The sequence below is a fragment of the Oncorhynchus nerka genome, linkage group LG20, assembly GCF_034236695.1.
Source record: "Oncorhynchus nerka isolate Pitt River linkage group LG20, Oner_Uvic_2.0, whole genome shotgun sequence".
Lineage (NCBI taxonomy): Eukaryota > Metazoa > Chordata > Actinopteri > Salmoniformes > Salmonidae > Oncorhynchus > Oncorhynchus nerka.
The window spans coordinates 28,434,908-28,451,822 of record NC_088415.1 but is presented as its reverse complement, the minus strand read 5'-3'; the positions used below and the strand labels follow the sequence as shown (position 1 = coordinate 28,451,822).

The following is a 16,915-nucleotide window of genomic DNA, read 5'->3' as shown; positions in this document are numbered from 1 at the left end:
GAAATAGGACAAAGCTGGATTTCTTAGAAAGGCAGATTTCTGACAACATGCAGGTATTAATAGAACTATCCTCCCTCTTTCCCCTTTCAAAACGGCATCATGTGCATCAATATATCTTATATACCTTTATCGTAAATAAGAACAGAATGTTTCTAAACACTTCTGCATTAAAGTAGATGCTACCATGACTACGGATAATCCAGAATGAATCGTGAATAATGACCAGTGAGAAAGTTTGATGCAAAAATATCATAACCCCCCAAACATGCTAACGTCCCCTGTTGTAATGGTGAGAGGTTAGCATGTCTTGGGGGGGGGGGGGGGGGTATGATATTTGTGCGTCCAACTTTCTCACTCATCATTATTCATTCAAGACTATCTGTAATCATGGTAAAATCCACATTTGGTCCACAGATGCTCCAATATGTCCACAGACTGTGCAATCACTCCACACTGCCCTGTCCCATCTGGACAAGAGGAATACCTATGTAAGAATGCTGTTCATGGACTATAGCTCAGCATTCAACACCATAGTCCCCTCTAAACTCATCATTAAGCTTGAGGCCCTTGGTCTTAACCCCGCCATGTGCAATTGGGTACTGGACTTCCTGACGGGCCGCCCAAGTGGTGAATGTAGGAAACAACATCTCCACTTCGCTGACCCTCAACACTAGGGCCCCACAAAGGTGCGTGCTCAGCCCCCTCCTGTACTCCCTGTTCACCCATGACGGCGTGGCCATGCACGCCTCCAACTCAATCATCAAGTTTGCAGACGACAACAGTAATAGGCTTGATTACCAACAATGACAAGACAGCCTATAGGGAGGAGGTGAGAGCTCTCGGAGTGTGGTGCCAGGAAAACAACCCCTCACTCAACATCAACAAAACAAAAGCAGATGATCGTGGACTTCAGGAAACAGCAGAGGGAGCACACCCTTATCCACATCGACGAGACAGCAGTGGAGCAGGTGAAAAGTTAAATTCCTCGGCGTACAAACTGAAATGGTCCACTCACAAAGACAGTGTGGTGAAGAAGGCGCAACAGCGCCTCTTCAACCTCAGGAGGCAGAAGAAATTTGTCTTGTCACCTAAAACCATCAAACTTTTACAGATGTACAATTGAGAGCATCCTGTCAGGCTGTATCGCCGCCTGGTACAGCAACTGCACCGCCCACATCCGCAGGGCTCTCCAGGGGGTGGTGCAGTCTGCACAACGCATCACCGGGGGCAAACTGCCTGCCCACCAGGACACTTACAGCACCCGATGTCACAAGAAGGCCAAAAAGATCATCAAGGACAACAACCACCCGAGCCACTGCCTTTTCACCCTGCTACTATCCAGAAGGTGAGGTCAGTACAGGTACATCAAAGCAGGGACCGAGAGACTGAAAAACAGCTTCTATCTCAAGGCCATCAGACTGTTAAACAGCCATCACTAACACAGTGAGGCTGCTGCTTACATACAGACTTGAAATCATTGGCCACTTTAATCAAATCGGTCACTAGTCACTTTAATAATGCCACTTTAATAGTGTTTACATATCTTGCATTACTCATCTCATATGTATATACTGTATTTTATACCATCTATTGCATCTTGTCAATGCCGCTCTGGCATTGCTCATCCATATATTTATATATTCTTATTCCATTCCTTTACTTAGATTTGTGTGTATTAGGTAGTCATTGTGGAATTGTTAGATGACTTGTTAGATATTGCTGCACTGTCGGAATTAGAAGCATTTCGCAACACTTGCAATAACATCTGCTAACCATGTGTATGTGACCAATAACATTGGATTTGATTTAATGCAGAAACGACTCCAAAATGCCAAAATACATTATTTACCATTCATTTCTATTGGGCACAAAATATTTTGAAACAACCAAAAAACAGCAAATGCATCCAACAAATTTGTAGTCACAAGAATGATGTAGTCATAGTGTGCAAGGAATATGGAACTAAATACTTTACTTTTTACTACAAGTAAATTTATCAAAATACTTTTGGTCCCCTAAAATGTGGGGACTATGTATAAAAAGTGCTGTAATTTCTAAACGGTTCACCCGATATGGATGAAAATACCCTCAAATTAAAGTTGACAGTCTGCACTATAACCTCAGTGATTGTCTCATTTCAAATCCAAAGTGCTGGAGTAGAGCCAAAACAACAACAAAATTGTCACTGTCCCAATACTTTTGGAGCTCACTTAAGTAGAGACCAATATTTCCCTCCTTTCTTCTTCTGAATAGACTTAGTATTGGCTGGGACAAGCACCGACATGCAGGGATTGTCAGGGAGGGAAGAGTGGATGAAAAGTGAAAGAGGAGAAGAGGGGGGATTTTGGGAGGAGGCCAGCAACTTGAGAAACTGAAAGAGTGAGTGAGTAGGGTCAGACAGAAGATGGGTTTAATGTCTTCTTTATGAACACAACATGACTGAATGAGTAATCGAATGAATTGATGACATTGTCATTAAACGTGGAAAGCCTATGGCTGATAAGTTACTTAATACAAACAAGTACAAGATCATATACTGTACATTCACTGAGACAAGTGGAGACAGACATTCCTCTTAAGTTTTACTTCTCCAAAAACAAATCACATATTCTGCTCAACATCCTATTTGTCATAATAACCATGTAAGCAGCAATGCAGGCAGTGTTAGGTTGTTTTTGTTAAAATTATAAAATTGACTAAATGTATCAGTTTCACTTAAAGTCAAAAAGTTTGACAGTAATACCATATATAATTCCAGACAGTTGGAAACAGTTTGATGTCCCAATACCGTGGCATAGGGTCTATGGACATATAAAACAATCATTCACAAATCAATCCAGGCCAGCAGGTAGCCTAGTGGTTAGAGCATTGGACTAGTAACCGAAAGGTTGCAAGATCGAAACCCCACGCTGACAAGGTAAAAATCTGTTTTTCTGCCCCTGAACAAGGGCCGTCGTTGAAAATAAGAATTTTTTCTTAACTGACTTGCCTAGTTAAATAAAGGTAAAATAAAGAGTTGGAGTTAAGATCAGAAAGAATAGTGGAGTGGACACTGTGGGTAAAGATCAAGCACCTGAGGAAATTAGGAATACATCTATAAATATTTAACTACAGGTACCATAGATGTGAGCGAAGTAGAAGTATTGCTGTCTGTTAGTTTACTCCAGTTAGGGTAAGGATGGTAGAGATTACAATATTAAAGTTGTTTTCTGCTTCAAGCTCTTATTCACAACATTTAATGAATACAGAATGTCCACAAATGACAGATCATTGTTGCAGGCCCAAATGCTAGTATGAACTATGGATGGGTGTACATTTAATGTGACTTCTTGGCTAATTAAGGTATAAAGTAGGATGGAATAACAACTAGTATTCACATGCTTCTCTCTACAGTGTATTTGGCTCCCCATTGTTGTCTCATATTGGTGTCAGTGGACTATCTACTGAAACCTGTTATTAGAACCAATTTGACAGTATGTTCTATATCAGCGTAATAACTAAATCAAATCATCAAATCAAATTTGATTTGTCACATACACATGGTTAGCAGATGTTAATGCGAGTGTAGCGAAATGCTTGTGCTTCTAGTTCCGACAATGCAGTGATAACCAACAAGTAATCTAACTAACAATTCCAAAACTACTGTCTTATACAGTGTAAGGGGATAAAGAATATGTACATAAGGATATATGAATGAGTGATGGTACAGAGCAGCATACAGTAGATGGTATCGAGTACAGTATATACATATGAGATGAGTATGTAGAAAAAGTAAACAAAGTGGCATAGTTAAAGTGGCTAGTGATACATGTATTACATAAGGATGCAGTCGATGATGTAGAGTACAGTATATACGTATGCATATGAGATGAATAATGTAGGGTAAGTAACATTATATAAGGTAGCATTGTTTAAAGTGGCTAGTGATATATTTACATCATTTCCCATCAATTCCCATTATTAAAGTGGCTGGAGTTGGGTCAGTGTCAATGACAGTGTGTTGGCAGCAGCCACTCAATGTTAGTGGTGGCTGTTTAACAGTCTGATGGCCTTGAGATAGAAGCTGTTTTTCAGTCTCTCGGTCCCAGCTTTGATGCACCTGTACTGACCTCGCCTTCTGGATGATAGCGGGGTGAACAGGCAGTGGTTCGGGTGGTTGATGTCCTTGATGATCTTTATGGCCTTCCTGTAACATCGGGTGGTGTAGGTGTCCTGGAGGGCAGGTAGTTTGCCCCCGGTGATGCGTTGTGCAGACCTCACTACCCTCTGGAGAGCCTTACGGTTGAGGGCGGAGCAGTTGCCGTACCAGGCGGTGATACAGCCCGCCAGGATGCTCTCGATTGTGCATCTGTAGAAGTTTGTGAGTGCTTTTGGTGACAAGCCGAATTTCTTCAGCCTCCTGAGGTTGAAGAGGCGCTGCTGCGCCTTCTTCACGACGCTGTGAGTGTGACTGACTATCTTGTTGTGTAATTGTCTGAGGATATTATTCAGAATTTCTATCATTCATTCATTATTATGTGAATACTTACAGCAGACCAATATGACATCTGAATACTTTATTTGGAGAGAAAAAAGTAAGTGCAAGTGTGAATCATGTTCCATTTGATTTTGTTAAAAATAAAGTTAAGCAAATCAGTAATATAAATGATGAGAGATTGCAAAAAATTGTGACACGTATGCCTCACATCACTAGTCGTGACAGCCAATGGAATTAAAGTCATTGGGTTACAATATAATACTTTCTCGCAAAACAAACGGACAGTTACTAATGCACACAAAATCACTACTGCAAAACAATTGTGCACATTTCAAAAGACAAACGTCAAAATAACACAAAAGACATATTGAAATCTTGGTATGTGAGAACCTGGAAGGTTCATTCAGAATGTTCTATTTTGAACTGCATGCATGCCCCAAATTGCCCCTGTTCACTATAAAGGGAATAGAGTGCCAATTGGGATCCATCCAGTGTCAATCACTTCCATCTCCTCTTTTGTTTTCTGCTGCCCCTCTAGGACACATATTCAGTACATGCTCTTGCTACTGGCGATCAGGCTCAGCTGAAACAGTCCATACTGGCTTTGGCCCTCTCCATTTCATGGAGAAAGTTGTAAAACTGGGGGAGGGTCAACTCTAAAAAATTTAAAAAGAACAAAAAAAACAGACCAAATCTGTGAATGATACCAAGAACAATAAGCAAAGTGAACCAATGACATACTGACTGGGGTACAGTACGAGTTAGAGACTCACCCATGTAGACATTTTCAGTTGAGTTCCCCTTTCTGATGACCAACTTAAGCTGGAAGAGACATAGATACATTTTCAAATAGTGCAGTAGAAAACAGCAATGTGCCAATGTCTTTGAAATATTAGACATTGGTGAGGACAGATTGTGTATATTGTGCTAGTACTAAACATATGTTCATGCTATGGTCATTCAGAGTGCTACTTTCACTGTGTGTGGACATACTTTTGTCAACACATTAAAGCGGCTGAAGGGGAGAAATACAGTATTAGCAGTCCGCAGGAATTTTGACAAGTAGGAAGGCAGACCACGAAAACTAACGGCTAAGTCTGTTGTCATAGCGATCTATCACACCTTCATCAGTCAGTCAGTTAGTCCATAAAGCTGTAACATTCATAATTCACACTTCTTACAATAAAATGTTACTGTCCATCAACCCTTATTTTAACCTCTACGCTATGGGTTTATGGTCTAGACAGTAGATGCACACTGAATCCATATTGTATAATCCTTATTTTAACCTCTACGCTATGGGTTTATGGTCTAGACAGTAGATGCACACTGAATCCATATTGTATTAGCCATATTTGAGAACCTGGTCAATCTATTCAGAAAGAACTCACACTCCTTGACTTTTTCCACATTTTGTTTCATTACAGCCTGCATTGAAAATGGATTGAATAGAGATTGTGTCACTGGCCTACACACAATACCGCATAATATCAAAGTGGAATTATGTTTATTAGAATAAGTTACAAATTAATCAAATATGAAAAGCCGAAATGTCTTGAGTCAATAATTATTCAACCTCTTTGTTATGGCAAGCTTAAGTTCAGGAGTAAAAATGTGCTTAACAAGTCACATAATAAGTTGCATGGACTGCAATAATAGTCTTTCAAAAATCATTGTAAACACTATCTCATCTCACTACCCCACACATACAGATGATTGTAAGGTCCCTCAGTCGAGCAGTGAATTTCAAACATTGATTCAACCATAAAGACCAGGGAGGTTTTCCCAATGCCTCGCAAAGAAGGGCACTTATTGGTAGATTGGTTATAAAAAAATATATATACAGACATTGAATATTGAGCATGGTGAAGTTATTATTTACACTGTTGATAGTGTGTCAATACACCCAGTCACTACAAAGATACAGGTGTCCTTCCTAACTCAGTTGTCGGAGAGAAAGGAAACCGCTCAGGAATATCACCATGAGGCCAAGGGTGACTTTAAAACAGTTACAGAGTTGAATGGCTGTGATTGGAGATAACTGACTACACAATACTAACCTAAATGACAGAGTGAAAAGAGTGAAAAGAAGAAAGCATGCACAGAATAAAAATAATCCAAAACATGCATCCTGTTTACAATAGGGCACTAAAATAAAACTTCCAAAAATGTGGCTAAGAAATGTACTTTTTGTCCTGAATACAAAGTGTTATGTTTGGGGCAAATTTAACAACACATCACTGAGTACCACACTTCATATTTTCAAGCATAGTGGTGGCTGCATCATGTTGTGGTACGCTTGTCATTGGCAAGGACTAGGGAGTTTTTTAGGATAAAAAGAAATGGAATTAAGCGAAATCCTATAGGAAAACCTGGTTCAGTCTGCTTTCCAACAGACACTGGGAAACAAATTCACCTTTCAGCAGGACAGTAACCTAAAACACAAGGCTTACCAAGACGACATAAAATGTTCTTGAGTGGCCTAGTTACAGTTTTGACTTAAATCAGCTTGAAAATATATGGCAAAACTTGAACATGTCTGTTTAGCAATGATCAACAACCAACTTGACAGACCTTGAAGATTTAAAAAAAAGTGGAAAAAAAAGAATAATGTGCAAATATTGTACAATCCAGGTGTGCAAAGCTCTTAGAGACTTTCCAGAACGACTCACAGCTGTAATCGCTGCCAAAGGTGACATGTATTGACTCAGGGGTGTAAATACATATGTAAATTAGATATTTCTGTATTTAATTTTCAATAAATTAGCAAACATTTCTAAAAACATGTTTTCACTATCATTATGGGGTATTGTATGTAGTTGGGTGAGATTTTTGAACATTTAAAATAAATTTTCAATTCAGGCTGTAACACAATAAAATGTGGAATAAGTCAAGGGGTATGGATATTTTCTGAAGGCACTGTACATTTATTCTATATGTAATCATGATGGCAACAAATAATACCTGTAGAAAGGTGTTTCCGACTTTCTGAAGTTCACTTGTCCCCACGGTCACTATGGAGACAGACAACATTCAATCACAATGCCTTATTGTCCATATTGTAATTGAACTACACTTTTAACTATCAAGAGAGGGAGGCATTTAGCTTGGCTTCAGCCAAGTGCTCGAGACACGTGGATTATAGACATGCGCAGATGCCTGAGCAATAATAGGCATGCCTGAGCAGTAATTTGTTAAATGAAGATTGTACTTAGCATACTCACGTATAGTACTTAGCATAATCGTTACTTAGCAGAGTGAATACTGATTGGTTGAGTCATTAGGCCACTTAAATCTTTCAGTTTAGACCACTCACTGATCACAAACATTTTATGTATCGTTGTACACCTAATCACGACAGAACTTAATGAGTCTAAAGCCAACAAACCACAATAGCATGCTCTGCTCATGTTGTCGTGCCCAGAGACATATATTTAGAGAGTTAGGTCAACTTTTAGAATATTGTTCTAATTTTAGACTTTCAGTTCCATAACATGGGGAATATTTAAACAGTGCCATGTTAATGGGGGGCTTCCCTGGCTTTGCCTGACGACTCAAACGGAATGGTTCCTCTGCTCTATGTACGCTACATACTTCAGTGAGACTGCCATCGTTGAAGTAGTTTGTGATGATGGTTGTTGTACAAAACAAAGTAATCAGCGATTGGATCCTCTAAGCCAGGTATTCCCCAGAGGTATGCGCAATGCCGTCTGGGGTATGCCAAATAAAAATGTGATTTTTTTTCTTCAACAAAAACTATTTTTCTTAACAAATGTCATACAGTACATTTATATTTTCCAACAGGGCTATACATTTAGGTGAGGTTTTTCTCTCGCCTGAGTAGCCTCATTTCACTGCCAACAAAATTAAACCATCTAGTGTTCAGCAAAATAAAAACAATGTCAAATGCAGGTAGCCTAGTTAAATAATTAACATCACATTAACCATTACTCTCGCGGGAAAACTTCACTCTCGCACAGACATTTAGAAATGAAACATGACAATTTGAAAAATAAGCCACGGGAGTTTGAGGAAGAATAAAGACAACTTTCGAGTAGTAAGACATATAAAAGCAACAGATACCATTAATAAGAAGGGGCTAGAAGCATCTTATACGGTGAGCTACTGAGTGTCTAAGACAGGCAAGCCCCATACTATTGTGGGGGACTTAATTCTTCTTGCTGCCACGGATATGGCTTGGACAATGCTGGGGGAAAAGTTAAAAAAAACTATAGACAATGACTTCATCAAACAACACTGTTTCACGACGCATCAGTGACATGGCAGGAGATGTTTTGAAACAATTACTGCTTATCATACAAGCCAGTGAATTATATGCGTTACAGCTGGACGAGTCAACAGATGTGGCGTCCGTTACGTTTATGGGGGGGGGGGAGACATCCTCTTCCGCAAACCACTGGAAACCAGGACAACAGGAAAGGATATTTTTAAAGTACTGACAGCTTTGTGACATCAAATGGACTTTGGTGGTTAAGATGTGTTGGTATCTGTACTGATGGCACAAAAGCCATGACAGGGAGACATAGTGGAGTGGTAATGCGCGTGCAAGCAGTTGCTCCCGATGCCACTTGGGTACACTGCAGCATCCACCGAGAGGCTCTTGCTGCCAAGGGAATGCCTGACAGCTTGAAAGATGTTTTGGACACTACAGTGAAAATGGTTAACTTTGTTAAAGGAAGGCCCCTGAACTCTCGTGAATTTTCTGTACTATGCAATGGATATGGGCAGCGACCATGTAAGGCTTTTACAACATACGGAAGTGCGCTGGTTATCAAGGGGCAAAGAATTTACATGTTTTTTTAAATTGAGAGCCGAGCTTAAAGTTTTCACTGACCATCATTTTCACGTGTCTGACTGCTTGCATGATGACGAGTTTCTCACACGACTGGCCTATCAGGGTGATGTTTTTTCCTCGCCTGAATGATCTCAATCTAGGATTACAGGGACTTTCTGCAACTATAGAATGTGTGTGGAAAATGATTTAAGACTGAGACTCTCTCCAAAACAACCCAACATTGCAGAGTTATTACATCCTTTCAAGCTCACCCTTCACATTAACCTGTGTTGAGTTATTCACAATTTTTGATGAACAAATACGGTTTTAAATGTAAAATGGCTAAATAAAGAGCAAAATTATTGATTATTATTTGTGCCCTGGTCCTATAAGAACTCTGTCACTTCCCACGAGCTGGGTTGTGACAAAAACTCACTCATTCTTATGTTTAACAATGAAGGCAGTGGTTCCCAAATGTGTTATAGTCCCGTACCCTTTCAAACATTCAACCTCCAGCTGCATACAATGAAGGCAAAAAACAACATTTGAGAGTGCGCTGACCCTAGAGGAGGTAAGCAGCTGGAGGTTGAATGTTTGAAGGGGTATTGGACTATAAGAAGTTTGGGAACCACTGCTCTAAGCAATAACATTTTCAAAACGTTGCTTTACCCACGCTTTACCCACGTGTGTTCTGCCTCTGTCTCAACCCATTGCGGAGAAGAAACTAAAGTCTGTGGGTGTGGCGTAGAGTTTGGCCCGGAGCAAGAAGCGTTCATGTAAATGCATCATAATGTAGAAACTGCATTGGCCCAACTCTCTAAATACATGGCTCTGTTCATGCCTATTCAAGTGTATAGAGCAATTTAGTGGCCTTTGTACATCTCAAAGATAAGCTCCGTATTGCCCCCTCTCTCCCTCTCCCCTTCACCCTCATCCTTCATGGAGAGGACCAGGAATAGGGTAATTCATCCATCCCAAATGCACACTATACACAACATCCATCTATCTATAATACGATGAGGGTTATTTACAACGGCAATTCTATCCTTGCCCCCTATTCGTAAAGTATCTCAGAGTAGGAGTACGGATCTAGGATCAGGTCCATCCTGGCCATATAATAAGTATTCATTGTTATCTAAAAGGCTAAACTGATCCTAGATCAGCACTACTGTTATTACAGGCCCTGGTCTTCTGTTCATAAGATGTCAGTCCCTGATTAAGTCTTACCACCAAACTTCCACTCCATGTCCACCAGCTGGTTGACCATCAGTGTCTGTCCTACAGCCAGCCTGGACAACACAGGGTAGTGGAGGCTCCACTGGAAAAAATATATATAAAAAGTCAATCAATTACCTTTTTTCTCAATTCAGAACTGTACTTAAATAGAGTACTGACACAGCATGGAGGATATGATATCAAATATACCTGTTGTGAAAAATGGTCTGCCTTGTCTTCACTGACTCCTAAAAATGAAAACATGATCTATGTTGCGCAGTGACACTGTAAAACTCATTAATAATGAGGACTGTGGAGACAGGAGTATGAATTAGCTTTGATATATACAGCATATGGTATTTCATATTACAACAGACCTAAAGTGAGAAGGTCCTCTTTGACTTGGTCTTCTGTCAGATTTTTCTTCAGGGAACCTAGAATTTAAAAAAAATCTTGGTTTGAGTTCAATTATACAACACTTTATCCCTTTTGAGTAAATCCATTTGAATTCAATCACCTTTTGACACCACCACTTTTGATTTGAATGAAACCCTACATACAGTTGAAGTTTACATACACCTTAGCCAAACACATTTAAACTCAGTTTCACAATTCCTGACATTTAATTCCAGTAATAATTCCTTGTCTTAGGTCAGTTAGGGTCACCACTTTATTTTAAGAATGTGAAATGTCAGAATAGTAGTAGAGAGAATGATTTATTTCAGATTTAATTTCTTTCATCACATTCCCAGTGGGTCAGAAGTTTACATACACTCAATTAGTATTTGGTAGCATTGCCTTTAAATTGTTTAACTTGGGTCAATAGTTTCAGGTAGCCTTCCATAAGCTTCTCACAATAGGTTGGGTGAATTTTGGCCCATTCCTCCTGACAGGGCTGGTGTAACTGAATCAGGTTTGTAGGCCTCCTTGCTTAGACACGCTTTTTCAGTTCTGCCCACAAATGTTCTATAGGATTGAGGTCAGGTCTTTGTGATTGCCACTCCAATACCTTGACTTTGTTGTCCTTAAGCCATTTTGCCACAACTTTGGAAGTATGCTTGGGGTCATTGTCCATTTGGAAGACCCATTTGCGATGTCTTGAGATGTTGCTTCAATATATCCACATAATTTGTTTCCTCATGATGCCATCTATTTTGTGAAGTGCACCAGTCCCTCCTGCAGCAAAGCACCCCCACAACATGATGCTGCCACCTCCGTGCTTCACGGTTGGGATGGTGTTCTTCGGTTTGCAAGCCTCCCCCTTTTTCCTCCAAACATAACAATGGGCATTATGGCCAAACAGTTATATATTTTTTTCATCAGACCAGAGGACATTTCTCCAAAAAGTACGATATTTGTACCCATGTGTAAAGAAGAAGTTACAGGTCTGTGAGAGCCAGAAATCTTGCTTGTTTGTAGGTGACCAAATACTTATTTTCCACCATAATTTGCAAATAAATTCATTAAAAATCGTACAAGGTGATTTTCTGGATTTCTTTTTCTCATTTTGTCTGTCATAGTTGAAGTGTACCTATGATGAAAATTAGAGGCCTCTCATCTTTTTAAGTGGGAGAACTTGCACAATTGGTGGCTGACTAAATACTTTTTTGCCCCACTGTATGTCGCGCTTCATGGGGCAAATGGCAGTCACACCAGATACTGACTGACTCTCTGATCCACGCCCCTACTTTTTTTTTAAGGTATCTGTGACCAACAGATACATATCTGTATTCCCAGTCATGTGAAATCCATAGATTGGGGCCTAATTTATTTATTTAAATTGACTGATTTCCTTATATGAACTGTAACTCAGTAAAATCTTTAAAATTGTTACAATTTGCATTTACATTTTTGCTCTCTATGGTGGTAACAGTATGGACCAAAACAAAATGACATTTTCCTTGATATACCATATATCTAAGATGTGTGATGGAATCTTTACAATATTTTGGTGTATGTGTATTTCATGTTGTACACATTTGAAGCTAAATACAAAAGTTGTTTTTTAAAAATATGCTTATTTGTGAGTGCTCGGTCAGTCTCACCATGGGGAAGCAGCAGGAGGCTCTTCATGAGGTTCCTCAGTGGGCCTGCACTCATCCCATTCTCTCCTGCAAACTCACTCAGCTGATGCAGGAACCTGTCCGCCTGCATACACAACACAATGAATGAAACACCAGTCAAGTGGCTGTCTGTCCACACAGCACACCATGAATGAAAAAGCTCTTCAAATAATATATTAAATAAGTCTTATTCCTCCCTCCCCCCAAAAATAAAAACTAGCACTTGACTTTTCCTACTTGCACTGACTTTGCTGATAACGGCTTTATTGAGGAAAACATGCATTACTACAACTGTGATATGTGGTTCTCTCACCTAGCTGTCTTAACATGAATGCACTGACTAAGTCGGTCTGGATAAGAGCGTCTGCAAAATGACTAAAATGTAAAAAATAAGTTCATGCAGGGGTGTGTTTACCTCTTTTGGCTCCAACAGGAAATTGAAAAGAATCTCAGTCAGACTTGTGAATTGCTACAGGGAAACAGTTTAAAATGTGTTTATTGGCCTCTTCAATACAGTAATTGCTATTTTGCCACAGATCTACTTTGTTGACATGTAAGGCAGGTAAGACCTAATTGGAATTATGAATCATGTGACACTTGCTAGTCATGTGACCCGGGATGTTGACTCAGGCCAGAGAGGATGAGACAAAGTGAGAGGTTTTACTCTGCCTAAAATCTGTCTATGAAAATATGCCCACAAAGTGAGGAATTTTTGTATTGAGGTCAATGAGAGAGTTGAATTTGGTCAACAAAAAATGTAATTGCTAATTTGCTACGTGAGGCTTATTTCATCTAATAAAAATGTCATAATGGTTAGGTTGTTACGAATGCAATGATATAAGTGAGCATTTCTACAACTTGTTGTGCCCGTTTTCATAGAGAAAAATAGAGGAATCATGGATATAACCCGTTTTAGCATAGACATTGACATTTAGGGATTCCACCATTTTACAGTAGTCAACCGGGTGGGGATTCCTATGAGTTGGGAGCAATCAGTCAATGAAGAAAAAAATGTAATACTTTAAATAAAATGGAGATGGCCTCAATGGCGCTGCCCATGTTGTCACAGACACTATAATGACACCGATACAAAGAGTCCTCCTCTATCTCTTAGACCTGTTCTTTGCACGTGTATCTGCCCAGTCTGATCTCGCCTCCTCTAGCCTGCCTTCCATCTTTGAGGACATGTATTTCCATTGTTAGAGTAGTCACTTGACTATCTTGTCAATATAATAGACAATCTTTGCTAAGGAACAAATGTCTATCTTTGTCGACACAAATGTGTTATCTTCATTTTGCAACATTGTATCATACTAAAAACAGCATGATTCTATAACAGTTTGACTACTACCGGTATGTCAATTCATTTGTTCCTGAGCAAAGCTTGTCTATTATATTGACTACAAGCATACAGCTAAGATTTGCATGCAATTCACTGTTCTTATCTAACGCTCAAAACGAAAATTTCGAGTTATTGAATGCTCACCTTTTCGTTGAATTTGTTCAAGTTCTGAAAGTCATTGCTCACAGAATCTGGTAAAGTATCTTTGGTAAATTGCAGTTGCAACATTATAGCTGTCGGCCTGGAAATGTTTACTTTAGTGGCTACTTCCGTGATGATATACTCAAATGAAGCTATCTTGCTATTCTACTCAGCACATTCCATATTTTTATCTTGCCTATACAGTGCATTCAAGGCGGGAAAACTATCAATTTTATTTAAAAAATAATAATAATCTGATTGAAAATATATTTATTTCAAAAATACACAATCTGTTGTAAAGTATTTTATGCTTTATTTGTTCAAGGATTGTTACAAGTGTGTCAATAGTTAAATACAATGGAAGTGTGACAATCCTTACCTCTAATGCATTAAAGATAACTTGCCTTGGATAACATAGGCCTATTGGAGCAGATTTGGCCTTAAATGGTGCTGTAATTACATTGAAATTAAGTCTATGTGACCAATAACATTTGATTTGATTTGATGAATGGCCATGCCATGTGGTAAATTGTAGCAGTGAAGATTGAACAAGGTGCAATACAAAGGGAGTTGCACCTTGTTCAATCTTCACCGCTACAATTTACCACATGGCATGGCCATTCATAAAATCAAATGTTATTTGTCACATAGACTTGTTTAGCAGATGTTATTGCGGATATAGCGAAATGATTTTGTGCTTCTAGTTCCGACAGTGCAACAATATCTAACAAGTAAAGAAATGGATTAAGAATATAAAAATATATGGACAAGCAATGTCAGAGCAGCATAAACTAAGATACAGTAGAATAGTGTAGAATACAGTATATGGAATATGAGATGAGTAATGCAAGATATGTAAACATTATTAAAGTGACTAGTGTTCCATTTATTCAAGTGGCTAATGATTTCAAGTCTGTGTATATAGGCAGCAACTTCTCTTTGCTAGTGATGGCTATTTAACAGTCTGATGGCCTTGAGAGAGAAGCTTTTCATTCTCTCAGTCCCAGTTTTGATGCACCTGTACGGACCTCACTTTTTTTGATCTAACTCTTATTTTACCAGGTAAGTTGGCTGAGAACACATTCTCATTTACAGCAACGACCTGGGGAATAGTTTCAGGGGAGAGGATGGGGATGAATTAGCCAATTGTAAACTGGGGATGATTAGGTGATCGTGACGGTATGAGGGCCAGATTGGGAATTTAGCCAGGACACCAGGGTGCACACCCCTACTCTTACGATAAGTGCTATGGGATCTTTAGTGACCACAGAGAGTCAGGACACCCATTTAACATCCCATCTGAAAGACGGCACCCTACACAGGGAAATGTCCCCAATCACTGCCCTAGGGCATTGGGATATTCTTTTTAGACCAGAGGAAAGGAAGCCTCCTACTGGTCCTCCAACACCACTTCCAGCAGCATCTGGTCTCCCATCCAGGGACTGACCAGGATCAACCCTGTTTATCTTCAGAAGCAAGCCAGCAATGGTATGCTGCCTTCTGGGTGATAACGGGGTGAACAGGCAGTGGCTCAGTTGGTTGTTGTCCTTGATTATCTTTTTGGCAGGTAGTTTGCCCCCGGTGATGCGTTGTGCAGACTGCACCACCCCCTGGAGAGCCCTGTGGATGTGGGCGGTGCAGTTGCCGTGCCAGGAGGTGATACAGCCGACAGGATGCTCTCAATTGTGCATCTGTAAAAGTGTGTTAGGGTTTTAGGCGACAAGCAAATTTCTTCAGCCTCCTGAGGTTGAAGAGGCGTTGTTGCGCCTTCTTAACCACACTGTCTGTGTGAGTGGACCATTTCAGTTTGTCAGTGATGTGTATGCCCAGGAACTTAAAACTTTACACCTTCTCCACTGCTGTCCAGTCAATGTGGATAAGTGGGAGCTTCCTCTGCTGTTTCCTGAAGTCCACGGTCATCTGCTTTGTTTTGTTGACGTTGAGTGAGAGGTTATTTTCCTGGTACCACACTCCCAGAGCCCTCACCTTCTCCCTGTAGGCTGTCTCGTTGTTGTTGGTAATCAAGCCTATTACTGTTGTGTCGTCTGACAACTTGATGAATGAGTTGGAGGTGTGCTTGGCCATGCAATCAAGGTTGAACAGAGAGTAAAGGAGGGGGCTGAGCACGCACCCTTGGGGGTCCCAGTGTTGAGGATCAGCAAAGTGGAGGTGTTGTGTCCTACATTCACCACCTGGGGGTGGCCCATCAGGAAGTCCAGTACCCAATTGCACAGGGCGCTGTTCAGACCCAGGGCCTCGTGCTTAATGATGAGCTTGGAGGGTACTATGGTGTTGAATGCTGATTTATAGTCAATAAACAGCATTCTTACATAGGTATTCCTCTTGTCCAGATGGGATAGGGCAGTGTACAGTGTGGTGGTGATTGCATCGTCTGTGTACCTATTGGGGCGGTAAGTAAATTGAAATGGGTCTAGGGTGACAGGTAGGGTGGAGGTGATATGATCATTGACTAGACTCTCAAAGCACTTCATTGTTGACAGAAGTGGTTATGATTTATATTATAGCATCCACATATTGTATTTTGCTTGTACCAATAGGTAAAAGGTATGGTTAGTTGCTACGCACATTATTGGATTCAATAAGGAAAGCCAATTCAAAAGTTTTATTTCAGTCATGAGTCATAGCAATACTCTAATACTGATCTATTGCATTCGTGACAATAGAGCCTACTTATGAATGACGACAATACACAGACAATGTGGTGAGTTGTGACTGTTGAGTAGGCTAGGCTGTGGGCTTTGTGGTCTGCTTTTGATTTGAGTGGCAACCATATAATAAGTGGGTGTATGCACCCTCAGCAGAGGTTATACACAGTCTGTCATATCCCCCTATAATCTTCTGGTTTATATCCGATCTAATAT

At 40.0% G+C, this 16,915-nt stretch overlaps 1 protein-coding gene across 2 annotated transcripts; it reads right to left on the bottom strand.

Moving 5' to 3' along the window:
* Positions 1-4,541: 4,541 nt before the first annotated feature.
* On the bottom strand, positions 4,542-14,188 carry commd7 (COMM domain containing 7). Of its 2 annotated transcripts, XM_029621869.2 has the most exons (9): positions 14,037-14,187; positions 12,966-13,019; positions 12,533-12,635; positions 10,865-10,921; positions 10,698-10,735; positions 10,500-10,590; positions 7,442-7,491; positions 5,251-5,299; positions 4,542-5,133 (listed from the first exon to the last, which is right to left on the bottom strand). In XM_029621869.2, the coding sequence occupies exons 1-9, from the start codon at positions 14,118-14,120 to the stop codon at positions 5,057-5,059; spliced, it is 603 nt and encodes a 200-aa protein (XP_029477729.1). In that variant the 5' UTR covers positions 14,121-14,187; the 3' UTR covers positions 4,542-5,056. The 2 variants fall into 2 exon arrangements, with proteins under 2 accessions (XP_029477729.1, XP_064861432.1); XM_065005360.1 differs by lacking the exon at positions 12,966-13,019 and having other exon boundaries at positions 14,037-14,188.
* Positions 14,189-16,915: the final 2,727 nt, after the last annotated feature.